This window comes from Cynoglossus semilaevis, chromosome Z, assembly GCF_000523025.1.
Source record: "Cynoglossus semilaevis isolate Cse_v1.0 chromosome Z, Cse_v1.0, whole genome shotgun sequence".
Classification (NCBI taxonomy): Eukaryota; Metazoa; Chordata; class Actinopteri; order Pleuronectiformes; family Cynoglossidae; genus Cynoglossus; species Cynoglossus semilaevis.
In genome coordinates, this window is record NC_024328.1 from 789,259 (window position 1) to 800,208 (window position 10,950).

At 35.2% G+C, this 10,950-nt stretch overlaps 4 protein-coding genes across 6 annotated transcripts; all 4 read right to left on the reverse strand.

Moving 5' to 3' along the window:
- Window positions 1–1,265: 1,265 nt before the first annotated feature.
- paxx (PAXX non-homologous end joining factor) lies at window positions 1,266–4,246 on the reverse strand. The gene is made up of 7 exons (XM_008335585.3): window positions 3,672–4,246; window positions 3,007–3,067; window positions 2,877–2,926; window positions 2,252–2,433; window positions 2,092–2,154; window positions 1,621–1,708; window positions 1,266–1,550 (listed from the first exon to the last, which is right to left on the reverse strand). Exons 1-7 carry the CDS (start codon window positions 3,770–3,772, stop codon window positions 1,502–1,504), a joined length of 594 nt encoding a protein of 197 aa, XP_008333807.1. The 5' UTR covers window positions 3,773–4,246; the 3' UTR covers window positions 1,266–1,501.
- Window positions 4,247–4,600: 354 nt separating this feature from the next.
- On the reverse strand, window positions 4,601–5,772 carry LOC103397359 (perforin-1-like). 2 transcript variants are annotated; one of them, XM_008335586.3, is made up of 2 exons: window positions 5,655–5,772; window positions 4,601–5,047 (listed from the first exon to the last, which is right to left on the reverse strand). In XM_008335586.3, exon 2 carries the CDS (start codon window positions 5,031–5,033, stop codon window positions 4,638–4,640), a length of 396 nt encoding a protein of 131 aa, XP_008333808.1. In that variant the 5' UTR covers window positions 5,034–5,047; window positions 5,655–5,772; the 3' UTR covers window positions 4,601–4,637. The 2 variants fall into 2 exon arrangements, with proteins under 2 accessions (XP_008333808.1, XP_008333809.1); XM_008335587.3 differs by having other exon boundaries at window positions 5,659–5,683.
- A 1,179-nt stretch (window positions 5,773–6,951) lies between these two features.
- LOC103397361 (perforin-1-like) lies at window positions 6,952–8,123 on the reverse strand. The gene is made up of 2 exons (XM_008335588.2): window positions 7,970–8,123; window positions 6,952–7,495 (listed from the first exon to the last, which is right to left on the reverse strand). Exon 2 carries the CDS (start codon window positions 7,479–7,481, stop codon window positions 7,092–7,094), a length of 390 nt encoding a protein of 129 aa, XP_008333810.1. The 5' UTR covers window positions 7,482–7,495; window positions 7,970–8,123; the 3' UTR covers window positions 6,952–7,091.
- Window positions 8,124–8,400: 277 nt separating this feature from the next.
- On the reverse strand, window positions 8,401–10,401 carry LOC103397362 (protein C2-DOMAIN ABA-RELATED 9-like). Of its 2 annotated transcripts, none has more exons than XM_008335590.3 (2): window positions 10,280–10,401; window positions 8,401–8,929 (listed from the first exon to the last, which is right to left on the reverse strand). In XM_008335590.3, exons 1-2 carry the CDS (start codon window positions 10,398–10,400, stop codon window positions 8,529–8,531), a joined length of 522 nt encoding a protein of 173 aa, XP_008333812.2. In that variant the 5' UTR covers window position 10,401; the 3' UTR covers window positions 8,401–8,528. The 2 variants fall into 2 exon arrangements, with proteins under 2 accessions (XP_008333812.2, XP_008333811.1); XM_008335589.3 differs by lacking the exon at window positions 10,280–10,401 and adding an exon at window positions 9,639–9,699.
- Window positions 10,402–10,950: the final 549 nt, after the last annotated feature.

Below are 10,950 nucleotides of genomic sequence, written 5' to 3' on the forward strand. Positions count from 1 at the left end.
CAACAACAACATTTAATTAGGAGAAATTTTGTTGTTTTTCAACAAAAAGAAATGTGGTTTAAGGTCATAACATGCCAACATTAGGAGATAAACAGGAAGAATTGGTCCAACATAAATGGCAGCCAGGCTGTTACAAAACTGACTGTGGGGTAGTCTGATAGACAATGATTTGTCTATTGAATCTGCTCAAAATATCATTACAAGTGCTATGCAACATAGACTGGTTCTTTAAGAGACACCACAGTTTGTGTTTAGTAGCCTTATTAAAACAGTATAACATAAGTGTTTGTATATGCCGTCTAAGACCTCGATTTCTCTTGGTACTGCTAAAGCTAGCTTTCAGTCCTCACTGCACTGTATGGCATAAACAGCATTGTTGTTACTTAAACTCTAATTCCTACCAAATTGATATTCTCAATGAACAAAGTAAATTTAATTACACATTTGTGAATTTGTGAAAATATTTAAATTAATTTGCCTCGCATTGCTCCCAGCAATAGCACCGTGGCCAGGACAAAACAGCCTTTCTTACCAGCAATGACACTGCATCCAAAACTGCATTACAAAAACAAAGTAGAAAGACATCCATTTTCTTTACAGGCTTTGGATCAAACATATATTTAAAATAATGCTATTCTACAACAGCTGTTGTAATGTTATAATTCTAAGTCCAAGGGAACCACTTCATGTTGCGTAGCAGGTAAAATGATAGCTTGAACATATTAAAAGGAAAAGAGACACAGTTTGTAGTTCTTTCCCCTTGGCCGTGCTGAACAGAAGGTACTACATCCATGTTGAACCAATTCTTTTTTTCTGTTGACGGTTCCTGATGACCTTTAAAAACATTGTGTTTAAAAAATGCCAGTTTATCATCTAGGGCTTATGTAAGAGGAACAACTAACACATTTTAACTAAAAACATTGGGAAATAAAAGTTAAGGGATTGTTTAAAAAAAAAAAAACATGATAAAATAACCAGAAGTCTGATGTCTGATGAGAGGATACATGTGTCACCAGCAACAACTGGAGAGAAATATAATAGTTTTAATTTTTTTGTTTTCTATATTTAATATTGATGTATGACTTTTTTGTTGGCCTTTAGCAGTGGAGCCAATGTATGATTAAATATGTTGTTTCTGAAGTGTTCTGTGTTTTAATATTAAATGTACTGCTTAAGGTCATAATCCAGTGTTATGAGTTGATGAGCTGAAGTGCCAAATGTACCAGTTCACCAGAGTTGGCAAAATCACTCACTCAGAGCCCACGTTGCTAATTGTTTTTTTATTTCATATTTTAAATAATTTAAAAGTTAATAGAAGTAAAACAATCATCTAGGACAAATAAATGATAACACAAATAAAAAACAACTTTTCATAATTCATAAAATGTGAGTAATATTGATGCTCTCATACAGTCAGTTAAGCATTTACATATATTACAAAAATATTAGAAGTACTTAATGTAATGAAGGTAAAATACTTTTTTCTTTGCTGCGTGAAGGCTCAGTCTTCGTCTGCATCGTCAAAGGCCACACCAGTCGCCTGCACTTTCCTGTAACACAAACCAACCGTTGAGCCATGGTTCACAGCTGCTAGTAAAATCGAATTGTGATTTAAATTACTTTTTAGTTCCTGGGTTAATGAGTGAACTTCCTGGTGGTCGTCTCTTCACAGCCATTGAGTTCTGCTTCTGCTGTCGAGGCTCAAACACTGAAAAAAAAGAAAAGTGCACTCACAATAATCACTCTGAATTCCCACAGTTCCCCAAAAGTGCCTGGATTTTGTTGTGCATCAGTCAAAAGAACTCCTTAGAACTTCCAGTGATGAAATCCAATATAAATACTGCTTTGGTGAGTAAAACTTTCACATATAACTAAATATTGCAAATTGTTGACAACAAGGGAAGAATGTTCTACAAGGTATTAGTTGCTGTGCTTCCAATGGTCTTGTCCCTTGGGCCTTTATTTTGGAAACAAGTAAGTTTGCCTGTGTGTATCCCTAACATGCAGTATGATGACTTTATGTCACATGGAACATAAGATAATTGATTGAGATAATGGATTGATGTGGCACATGGAACATGAGATAAGTACCTGTGTGATGCTTTTTCACTGGACTTTGCACATTTTTCACTGGACTGATAGCTGATGGTTTACCTGACAAAGATAAACGTTACACAAAGTTGTTTTAGTAGCAGTTCAAACCCCAGGCTATACAGTTTGTGAAAACCAGAGGTATAAGACACTGCAGTACTGTAGTTTAGCTGTGTAAGACTGTCGGCCATCCTGAACATCAGATTCCTTAGCTCTTCAGCAGCCTGTGGACCCTCCAGTCTGGACAGACTCATGCTCAGGCCACCAGGCCTGGAGCCCACCTGAAGTTCTGCTTCTGTGTCATGGACCAGGACTGACATCTTACCACTACTAGAGGCCGACCTGAGAACAACACAGAGGAAACACCGGTCCTGAGTGATTCCACTCTGCTGGCTGCATGGCCTCACAGGTAGAAATATATTGCACTTGTATGTATTGACTAAAGCATAACTTAACTAGTTGAAGAAATACTTTTATTTTTTAAACAGTAAAAAGAGGTAAATCATTCTAATAATGGTATTATGTGTTTTTTTCTTTAGGTTAATGTGTCAAATTATCATGAACAAAAATATTTATATTTAGCAAAAAAGACTTTAGCTTTCATTTCAACTCGTCGTTAACAAAGTGTAGAGTTCTTGTTTGGGTTATTTGGCTGTAATTAGCTTTCTTTCTCTTTTGTTGCAAAAATACTAAATGTTGTTTTCTTAACTTCATCATATTAAAATCAGAATAATTTAAAGTGTGCAAAATCCGTTTTGAAAGTGCAATAAAAGTTGTAATTTTACCTCAGTTTTTGAATATAATCATTTGAAGATTTCAGGTTGAACTTCTGTCTCTGCAAATTACAAAAACAAAGTCAGCATATTTTCAGTGGAATCATGTAAAGTTATACCAAAAATGTGAGGTGACACTTACCAACTTGTTGAAGTCTTCCTCTGTGTATTCTATTCTCCAGAGAGTAACAGCATCAGTCAGACTGAATCACAACAAACAAACAAATACAACATATTTTAAAATCTTTCTTTGTCCTCTACGGACCTACATCTTCTATTTATTCCTTGCAAATGCACTACAGAAAAAAGGTAGTCAGTTTGTACTTATACATTATTATAGGCATATATATCAGAGTAACGAAACACGATTTTATTTTTTGACAATTTATTTCATAAACACAGGATGAGAAAAACAACTAATAAACGTTGAATGAAAAATGTCCTTTTTTTACGTCGGCTTACTTGTCGCACACTCATGAACTAGTTTTAAATTTATATTTCTGTAATAGTGTTGGTGAACGTATTGATGCTTTGAAACTGCTCATTTTTACAAATGTATTTTTTTGTTTCTTTTTCTTCTTTTTTACATTCTGTCGTCATTACAAAGTATGTAAACTAATGCTTAAAGCCCCGCCTTGCTTTGTAATTTCACAAAAACAGAATATTTAATGTATTGCACCGGCCGGACACCAGAATGACAAGGATAGAATTATGAATGAATTCTGGTTTCTGTCTTTCGAATGGTAACACGCCCTCAAACTAACGTGTGTCATATATCGTTCCTATTCTTTTCCTTTCGGTACTCACCATATTGAAAATACTCCGTGTTTTCTGTGAGTATGACAAATAAACCTAGACTTATTCTTTTCATCCGCCACGGTACAGTATAATGTTAAATCTTCCTCCATGTTCTTTGTCCTGTACTGCACTGACTCGAACCAGGAAGAACAACACAGAGAAATATGCCTCGTCCTTCTTCATTGGTATTCATGGCACACAAGCACGATGCAGCACTGCCCTCTACTGGATGAGTCTCATATCTTAACGATTGGGAGATTTTGTGATTAATAAGACAAATATTTTAATGATACTGAAAAATTCATGCTTTATCCTTTATTATTCACTGGGGGGAAGTTTGCTGACATTAAGATATGTGAAAGAGTTGCTGAAGAGCAGCAATTTGGCTTCATATCAAGAAAAGGAGCACAGGTGTGACGTTCCCGTCGTGTCAGAAAAGGTGAGACTGAACTGGACTGTGTCATTCTGGATTTAGAGAGAGCACCTGAGAAGGTGCCAAGTGATAAACTGTGCTGTTGTATGGGGAAGTTGGGCAGAAAAGTATGTGAGGGTGGTTCAGCACCTTTATGCTCAGTATTTACATTTGATAATGTCAAGTTTCTCAACTAGTGATGCTTTTATCTCAGGTCATATAAGGCCATTTAAAACTGTTGGTGGAGAAAATGTCACCAATCAGTACAAAAATCTCACATTTGTGCTGTTATACCATTAAAAAAAAAAGATATAGCGGCAGCTTTTAAAGTCCAATTTTTAATCTATTAAATGTTAAAATATCAGTACAAGAGCGGTGCAACATTGAGTCCTTGTGCAACATCATGATGTCTGCTTCCATAATTTGCTGTGTACTAATGTAAGTAGGCACACAATCATATTTAACACTGTATCATAACCAGTTAATAATTATATAATTTTGTTGAAAAAAAAGGAAACTGGCAACATTCTTGAGTATTTTGTGCATGGTTTACTATGGCTTGTTTACTGTTGTGGAGTAAAAGTGTAGGAGTAATAGAGAACGCCTTTATCCAGGTAGCAGTCATGCTCATGGGTTCCTGGTTTGATGTTTATCTGACAGACTCCCAACAGGTCGTCAAAGATGAAATCTTCATCATGTAGTTCAAGCCTCAGGATGTCATTCTCCTGAGCCTCGTAGTAGAAGAACTCCTCTTCCCACCATGGGTTTGCACTATTTTTGCGAACCTCTGTTTGACCAAGAACTGCAGCCATGCAGGACACCTTCACGTAGCCGTCTGTGACTCCAAAGATGTCTGCGGGAAGATCAGTGGCCCTCAGATTGAACACTTTCAGTTGAGCTTTGGCCACAGCAAGGCTGCATACTAGCAGCAGCAGGAGGGGGCACACTCTGGAAGTCATGGCGTCACACGAAGCTGTGCAGGAAGAATAGAGTTTTATTCAGCATGACAAGTCATCTCAGGTTTTGCTGTGTAGCAGTGGCATATGGTTTCACCTAAAAAGGTTGTTATTGATTTGAAAAAACCCCCAAAACATTTACTTCACTACGTGTTCTCTGCTGCATAATAATTATGAATAATTTAACTGTAGCATGATAGATCAGTACAGTAAGTAGTAATAAGTTTTGATTTAATTTATACAGTGGAGCTAACTTATCTAACACATATGGACAAAATAAACACAAAAAATTAATAAGCAAACACATTTAGCTATATTTCAAATAAGAGATGTGTCACTTAATGTTTATATTTATAAAAGTGGATTATCCTATTATATTTATTAATATCATTTATTTGCCTAGAGACATTTTCAGCAAATATTTAATATTCTGAAACTGACATTATAAAACACAAGATTTATTTTTAATACAGAAAATAAGTTGTTTATTTAAGTTAATAATTGTATTATAATACATATACAATAATAAAATAACTCAATAATTTAAAGTAGAATATTTTACAATAAAATAATACAAATAATGCCACCAATGAAGATGAACAGTCGCAGATGTTGAAGTCTTACCTACAGCTTTGACGATGTGTCTCTCAGGACACTGTCTTCAGTTCCATATGTTTTAAAGGCTGAATAACGTCCAATCAAATTTGACTCCCCCCTTCTATAACACCCAAACCATACAATCTGTTCCATTCTCAGCATTATATAAGGTCAACCTGGGACATTTCTATTTGTTTTTGTGTTCAGAAAAAGGAGAGATAAAGAGCCCGAAATGAAGTTGTTGCCAACATCGGCAACATCTGTCTACGGTGCAAAAAAACATAACAACTAAACCTAATATTCAGAATGGAAATTAAAAAAATACCATAACCAAAACGCATACTCAGAATAGAATAGAACAGAGAATATTAATCCAAAAATGTTATTATTGTATTCCATGGACTATATGTCACATGTTTTTTCATCCTTTGGCTGAGATTGCGACATATACTCAGGTGCTACTTATATGTTAAAATATATAATTTCACATTTGCTATTTTAACACTGCCAGCAGCTAAACGGCACTTTAGGCTGTGTAACAATATCTGCTACTCCTGTACCACTGAAAATTTACATGTTTGTTTTTTCACACTGACAACCACTAAAGGGCACTGGTGCGGCTTATCCTCCAGGGCTACTCATATACGTTTTTTTTTCTTCTCTTCGTTATGCATTTTTTTGGCTGGTGCAACTTTTACTCCGGAGCGACGTATAGTTTGGAAAATATTGTATTTTAATGAATCATCTGTAACTATACTTGACATTACTGTGCTGTAACAACTAGACATGGTCAGATATAAATAGATATTAAATGTAAACCTTCTGATGACATCACTGTTCAGGCTTCTGTTGGACAACTTGTGGACTCTGACTTGCAGTTTTAACAGGAACTGTAGTTTTTTGTGTTCACTCATTCATTTCCACCAAACCTGCTCTAACTTACAAAATTAATATCTTTGTTCAAAACCTGCTCCACTCTCAGGGATTGTAAATCTGCAGTATCAAATAAAGATTTAAATGATGTCACAAAATAGGTCTTTATAACTACTTTTTTCTCCTTTAGTTTCCCCTCTTTAATTAATTAATTTATTTATTGACAGTATTAAGAACAAACTTCAAGCATGGACCTCCAGCCTCAGCACATTACCCTGTTGGGCCTTGTAGTAGGAGAACTCCTTCTCATCTCACCGTGGATTGGCATTAATGTTGCGAATAGACATTTTACCAGGAGAACTTGAGGCATGTAAATAGACATCAAGGCATAGTTTATCATAACCAAATAATCTTTTTATCATTTCACTGAAAAAATAAGAAATTGACAACATTTTGGGTATTTTGACCATTGTTTATTGTAGTACAAATCAGAATCGGGTGTTGCTGGAACTACACTTTAGAATAACAGTTGTATCATCAACAGACGTCAGTAAGAGCTAAAGGTTTCACCCATCTGAACTTGCTTCATTACTATGGAGTAAAAGTGTAGGAGTAATAGAGAACGCCTTTTTCCAGGTAGCAGTTATGCTCATGGGTTCCTGGTTTGATGTTTATCTGACAGGCTCCCAACAGGTCGTCAAAGATGACATCTTCATCATGTAGTTCAAGCCTCAGGATGTCATTCTCCTGAGCCTCGTAGTAGAAGAATTGCTCATCCCACCATGGGTTTGCACTGTTATGGCGAACCTCTGTTTGACCAAGAATTGCGGACATGCAGGACACCTTCACGTAGCCGTCTGTGACTCCAAAGATGTCTGCGGGAAGATCAGTGGCCCTCAGATTGAACACTTTCAGTTGAGCTTTGGCCACAGCAAGGCTGCATACTAGCAGCAGCAGGAGGGGGCACACTCTGGAAGTCATGGCGTCACACGAAGCTGTGCAGGAAGAATAGAGTTTTATTCAGCATGACAAGTCATCTCAGGTTTTGCTGTGTAGCAGTGGCATATGGTTTCACCTAAAAAGGTTGTTATTGATTTGAAAAAAAAAACTGAATAGTTCTACCTGAGCAGTACTCAGATTTCTTTATAACCATTGAAAACAAGTACATTTTACTTCATTCATTAACTGTTATTCTTCTCCAAAACATGAACCATTGTTTGATGTTTTTTTAACCAATTATCTGAAACAACAAACTTTAAATATTCTGAAAATTAAAAAACATAAGCTTTCATTTTTTATCATTGAAAATTTTCATTTTTTATTAAAGAAAACTCTAAGACTGTATCTTAATTCTAAGCACATCATGTTTGACTTCATTATTTAGAGTAGAATGTTTAACAATAATGTTACAATATAATACAAATAATGCCACCAATGAAAATGAACAGTCACAGATGTTGCAGACTTACCTGCAGCTTTGATGACTTGTGATTCAGGACAGTGTCTTTGGTTCCGTATGTTTTAAAGGCTGAAAGACATCTAATCAGATTTGACTTCCTCCGCCTACACACAGTAACAATACATCTGTTACATTCTCAGTGTTATATAACATCAACCTGGGACATTTATGTTGTTGCCAGCACTGGCAACACCTGTCTATGGTGCAAAGAAGCATAACAATTTAATCTAATATTTATATTGGAAACAATTTAAATGTTAAGAACTACAGCCTTTATAGTTTGTATTGATCCATTTTCAAAGAGTTTATCAGTTATAAAAATTATGTTTTTAACTGTTACATAAACCAATGAAAAAACTTTTGACACATTTGACCTAATTATGTCAAATCTAGAGCCAAATCATTCACAAATGTAATTAAAAAAATTATGACACAAAAATGTATCTGGCTGCAACATGTTTTATTTTAACCAACAGCATTTAAACTGATGCAGAAACAGATGCAACAACTAAGATGATTTGAGAGATGCAGGTTTTATATGTAGCTTAAGAGAACGATGTGTCTGGTTTTCAGCCCAGGGTGTAGGTGTAATGGAGGGTTCCACCTTTCTTCAGATAGCAGTCATGACTATTGGTTCCTACTTTGATCTGACGTTGACAAACTCCAATCAAGTCATCAAAGAGGACATCTCTGTCATGGACCTCCAGCCTCAGTACGTCACCCTCCTGGGCCTTGAAGTAGGAGAACTCCTCCTCCCACCAGGGATTGGCATTATTGTTGCGAACGGACGTCTTACCAAGAGAATTTGATGCACAGAAAACGGTGACGTAACCATCAGTGGTTCCCAGCAAGTCAGAGGGAAGGCCACTGGCTCGCAGGTTAAACACTCTGAGTTGAGCAGCAGCTAAACTCAGACCACACAGGAAAAGCAGGAGGGATGAAGAAGAGGAGGCCATGGCTTCAAAAGAGGCTGCAGGATAAATTTAAATATAATTGATTACTGAAAACGTTATTACAGTTGGTTCAAGATTGTCCTTAAAAGCATAACAAGGCAAAACAAATGGCCTCCCTTTTCAGTTTGAATATTTGTTATTAGAGTACTACTGTATTAGAATGTTTAAAGCAACCACCATGTGAAAGATAGGACACTATGACCTCTTAACCAGTGAAATCTAAGGTATGCTGTCAACACTGACTGATATATTAGATAGAAAATGTGTTGGATACAAGTAAAATGTACAACTCTCTTGACTCTCTTGACTAGAAAATAACCCCAAAGCAATGGTTTACAAAAAATATATTAAGTAATCAGTAGCAATCAATTAAAAATGTGGCACAGTTGTATTAATTTCAGTGAGCATTTGTGCATTTTGCACACATTGCATTATCGTCTCTGAAGGCGAATGAGAAATTTCATCTCCTCAACAGCTGGATCTGTTTGTCCCCACCCTGATTACACTCAGTGGAAAAGAAGGGCAAAATCAATATTACTTGAGTGACAAAGTGAAATCAACAGCATGGTAAGCACCAATATTTTGGAAATAAATTAATAAAAAATATACATAAAAACCTGATTAGAAGTACTGTCCAAATAAATATGATTTTTTTTAAATTAAATAATAAATATGTGAGAATATAATTGTATGAATGTACAAATAAATGTGTTTTTTATTCATTACTTTTATCTGTAATTTCAACAGCTTGTCTTCTATATTGTTGTCTCATCCTGGCACAAATTCTCATGTTCTGAATGGACCATAAAACAAGTGTGAACAGAAGACATGTTCTTTTCTGTCTATCAAACTAAACTTGTTTTTGAAGAGATACTGTAGTTAACAACTTAAAATGTCTGAATATGTGCAACAGATTACATGAAAAAACAAATATGCATTTGTCGTGAGATATTTAGGGACAGAAATAAGGTTCAATAACACACAAACTGGCCAGTAAGATACCACAAGGAAAACAACTAAACAATCTCATAAACCCATGTATGTATAAAATATTTGTGAAGAAAGTTAAGACTGCTTATAAAAAGATATTAAGATCAGTTAAAAACACATTAAAACATTAAAAGCATGACATCACATTACACTTGTCTGTACAAAACACGTCAAAGGCCATAAAATGGTGCAACTAAAACAATATCTTAGATTAAACAGAAAATTGCATCAGTTGTAGAAGGAGGAGTTATAATAGCACTGATAACAGAGCCAATGAGTGCTAACAGTATGTGTAATGTACTAATTTACCAACTGAAAGACCAAAGAAAGATCTGAAAAACATACTTTTGTCCAACAGTACAAGAGTCTCAGCCTACCTGTGGTTTCAGTACCTTGTCTCTCGCTGGTCCACTTGCACGCCCATGTTTTAAAGACCACCAGAGCTCTTATCAGTTCCATAAAACTGTCCCTGACCAAAACCTGCTGCACTCTCAGCATTACACAATACCACAAAAATAGACTTAATGAAATGAGGTTGGTGAAGAATCACGTTGTTTGATTTAATATTATTTTACTAACTCAACAAGCTAACAACAAGCTTTTTGTCTTTGAAAAAAGCTTTGCTGTTCAAAAACTGCAACAACCTTATGGTTAGTTTGTTTGAAGATTCAAAGGTTAAGAACATACATGTATTAAGTCAAATTATTGATCTGTGCTGTCTTTTCAAAGAGGCAAATAATGTTGATCTTTGTATTTTTATATAATTTAATAAGCATAGTTTGCTATAAAAATCAAATATAAAAGATAGCTAAATTGGTGACTACGTCTAAGACATTGTATTTTCTTGTTCTTTAGTCTGTTCCATGTTTTCCTTACCAATTAATAAGAAATTAAAAAAAGCAATGACTTAAGGGGAGCCCTTTATGGACAACTGTGACTCAAACTATTTCGATTGTAACAATGTTTAAATATTGTATTACTACTGTAACTAATTGTTGGTCATAAATACAAAAGTTGAAAAAATATGAAATTGCAGGCTACTAAATTT

What these genes read in the sequence shown, in the direction of transcription:
- paxx (XM_008335585.3), bottom strand. Translation starts at nt 3,772, where the DNA reads ATGGAGGAAGATTTAACATTATACTGTACCGTGGCGGATGAAAAGAAT. An exon ending in TCTTACACAGCTAAACTACA is followed by an intron (nt 2,155 to 2,251) that starts GTACTGCAGTGT and finishes TATCTTTGTCAG; the next exon opens with GTAAACCATCAGCTATCAGT. An exon ending in ATTAACCCAGGAACTAAAAA is followed by an intron (nt 1,551 to 1,620) that starts GTAATTTAAATC and finishes TTTGTGTTACAG; the next exon opens with GAAAGTGCAGGCGACTGGTG.
- LOC103397359 (XM_008335586.3), bottom strand. Translation starts at nt 5,033, where the DNA reads ATGACTTCCAGAGTGTGCCCCCTCCTGCTGCTGCTAGTATGCAGCCTT.
- LOC103397361 (XM_008335588.2), bottom strand. Translation starts at nt 7,481, where the DNA reads ATGACTTCCAGAGTGTGCCCCCTCCTGCTGCTGCTAGTATGCAGCCTT.
- LOC103397362 (XM_008335590.3), bottom strand. Translation starts at nt 10,400, where the DNA reads ATGCTGAGAGTGCAGCAGGTTTTGGTCAGGGACAGTTTTATGGAACTG. An exon ending in ACAAGGTACTGAAACCACAG is followed by an intron (nt 8,930 to 10,279) that starts GTAGGCTGAGAC and finishes TTTATCCTGCAG; the next exon opens with CCTCTTTTGAAGCCATGGCC.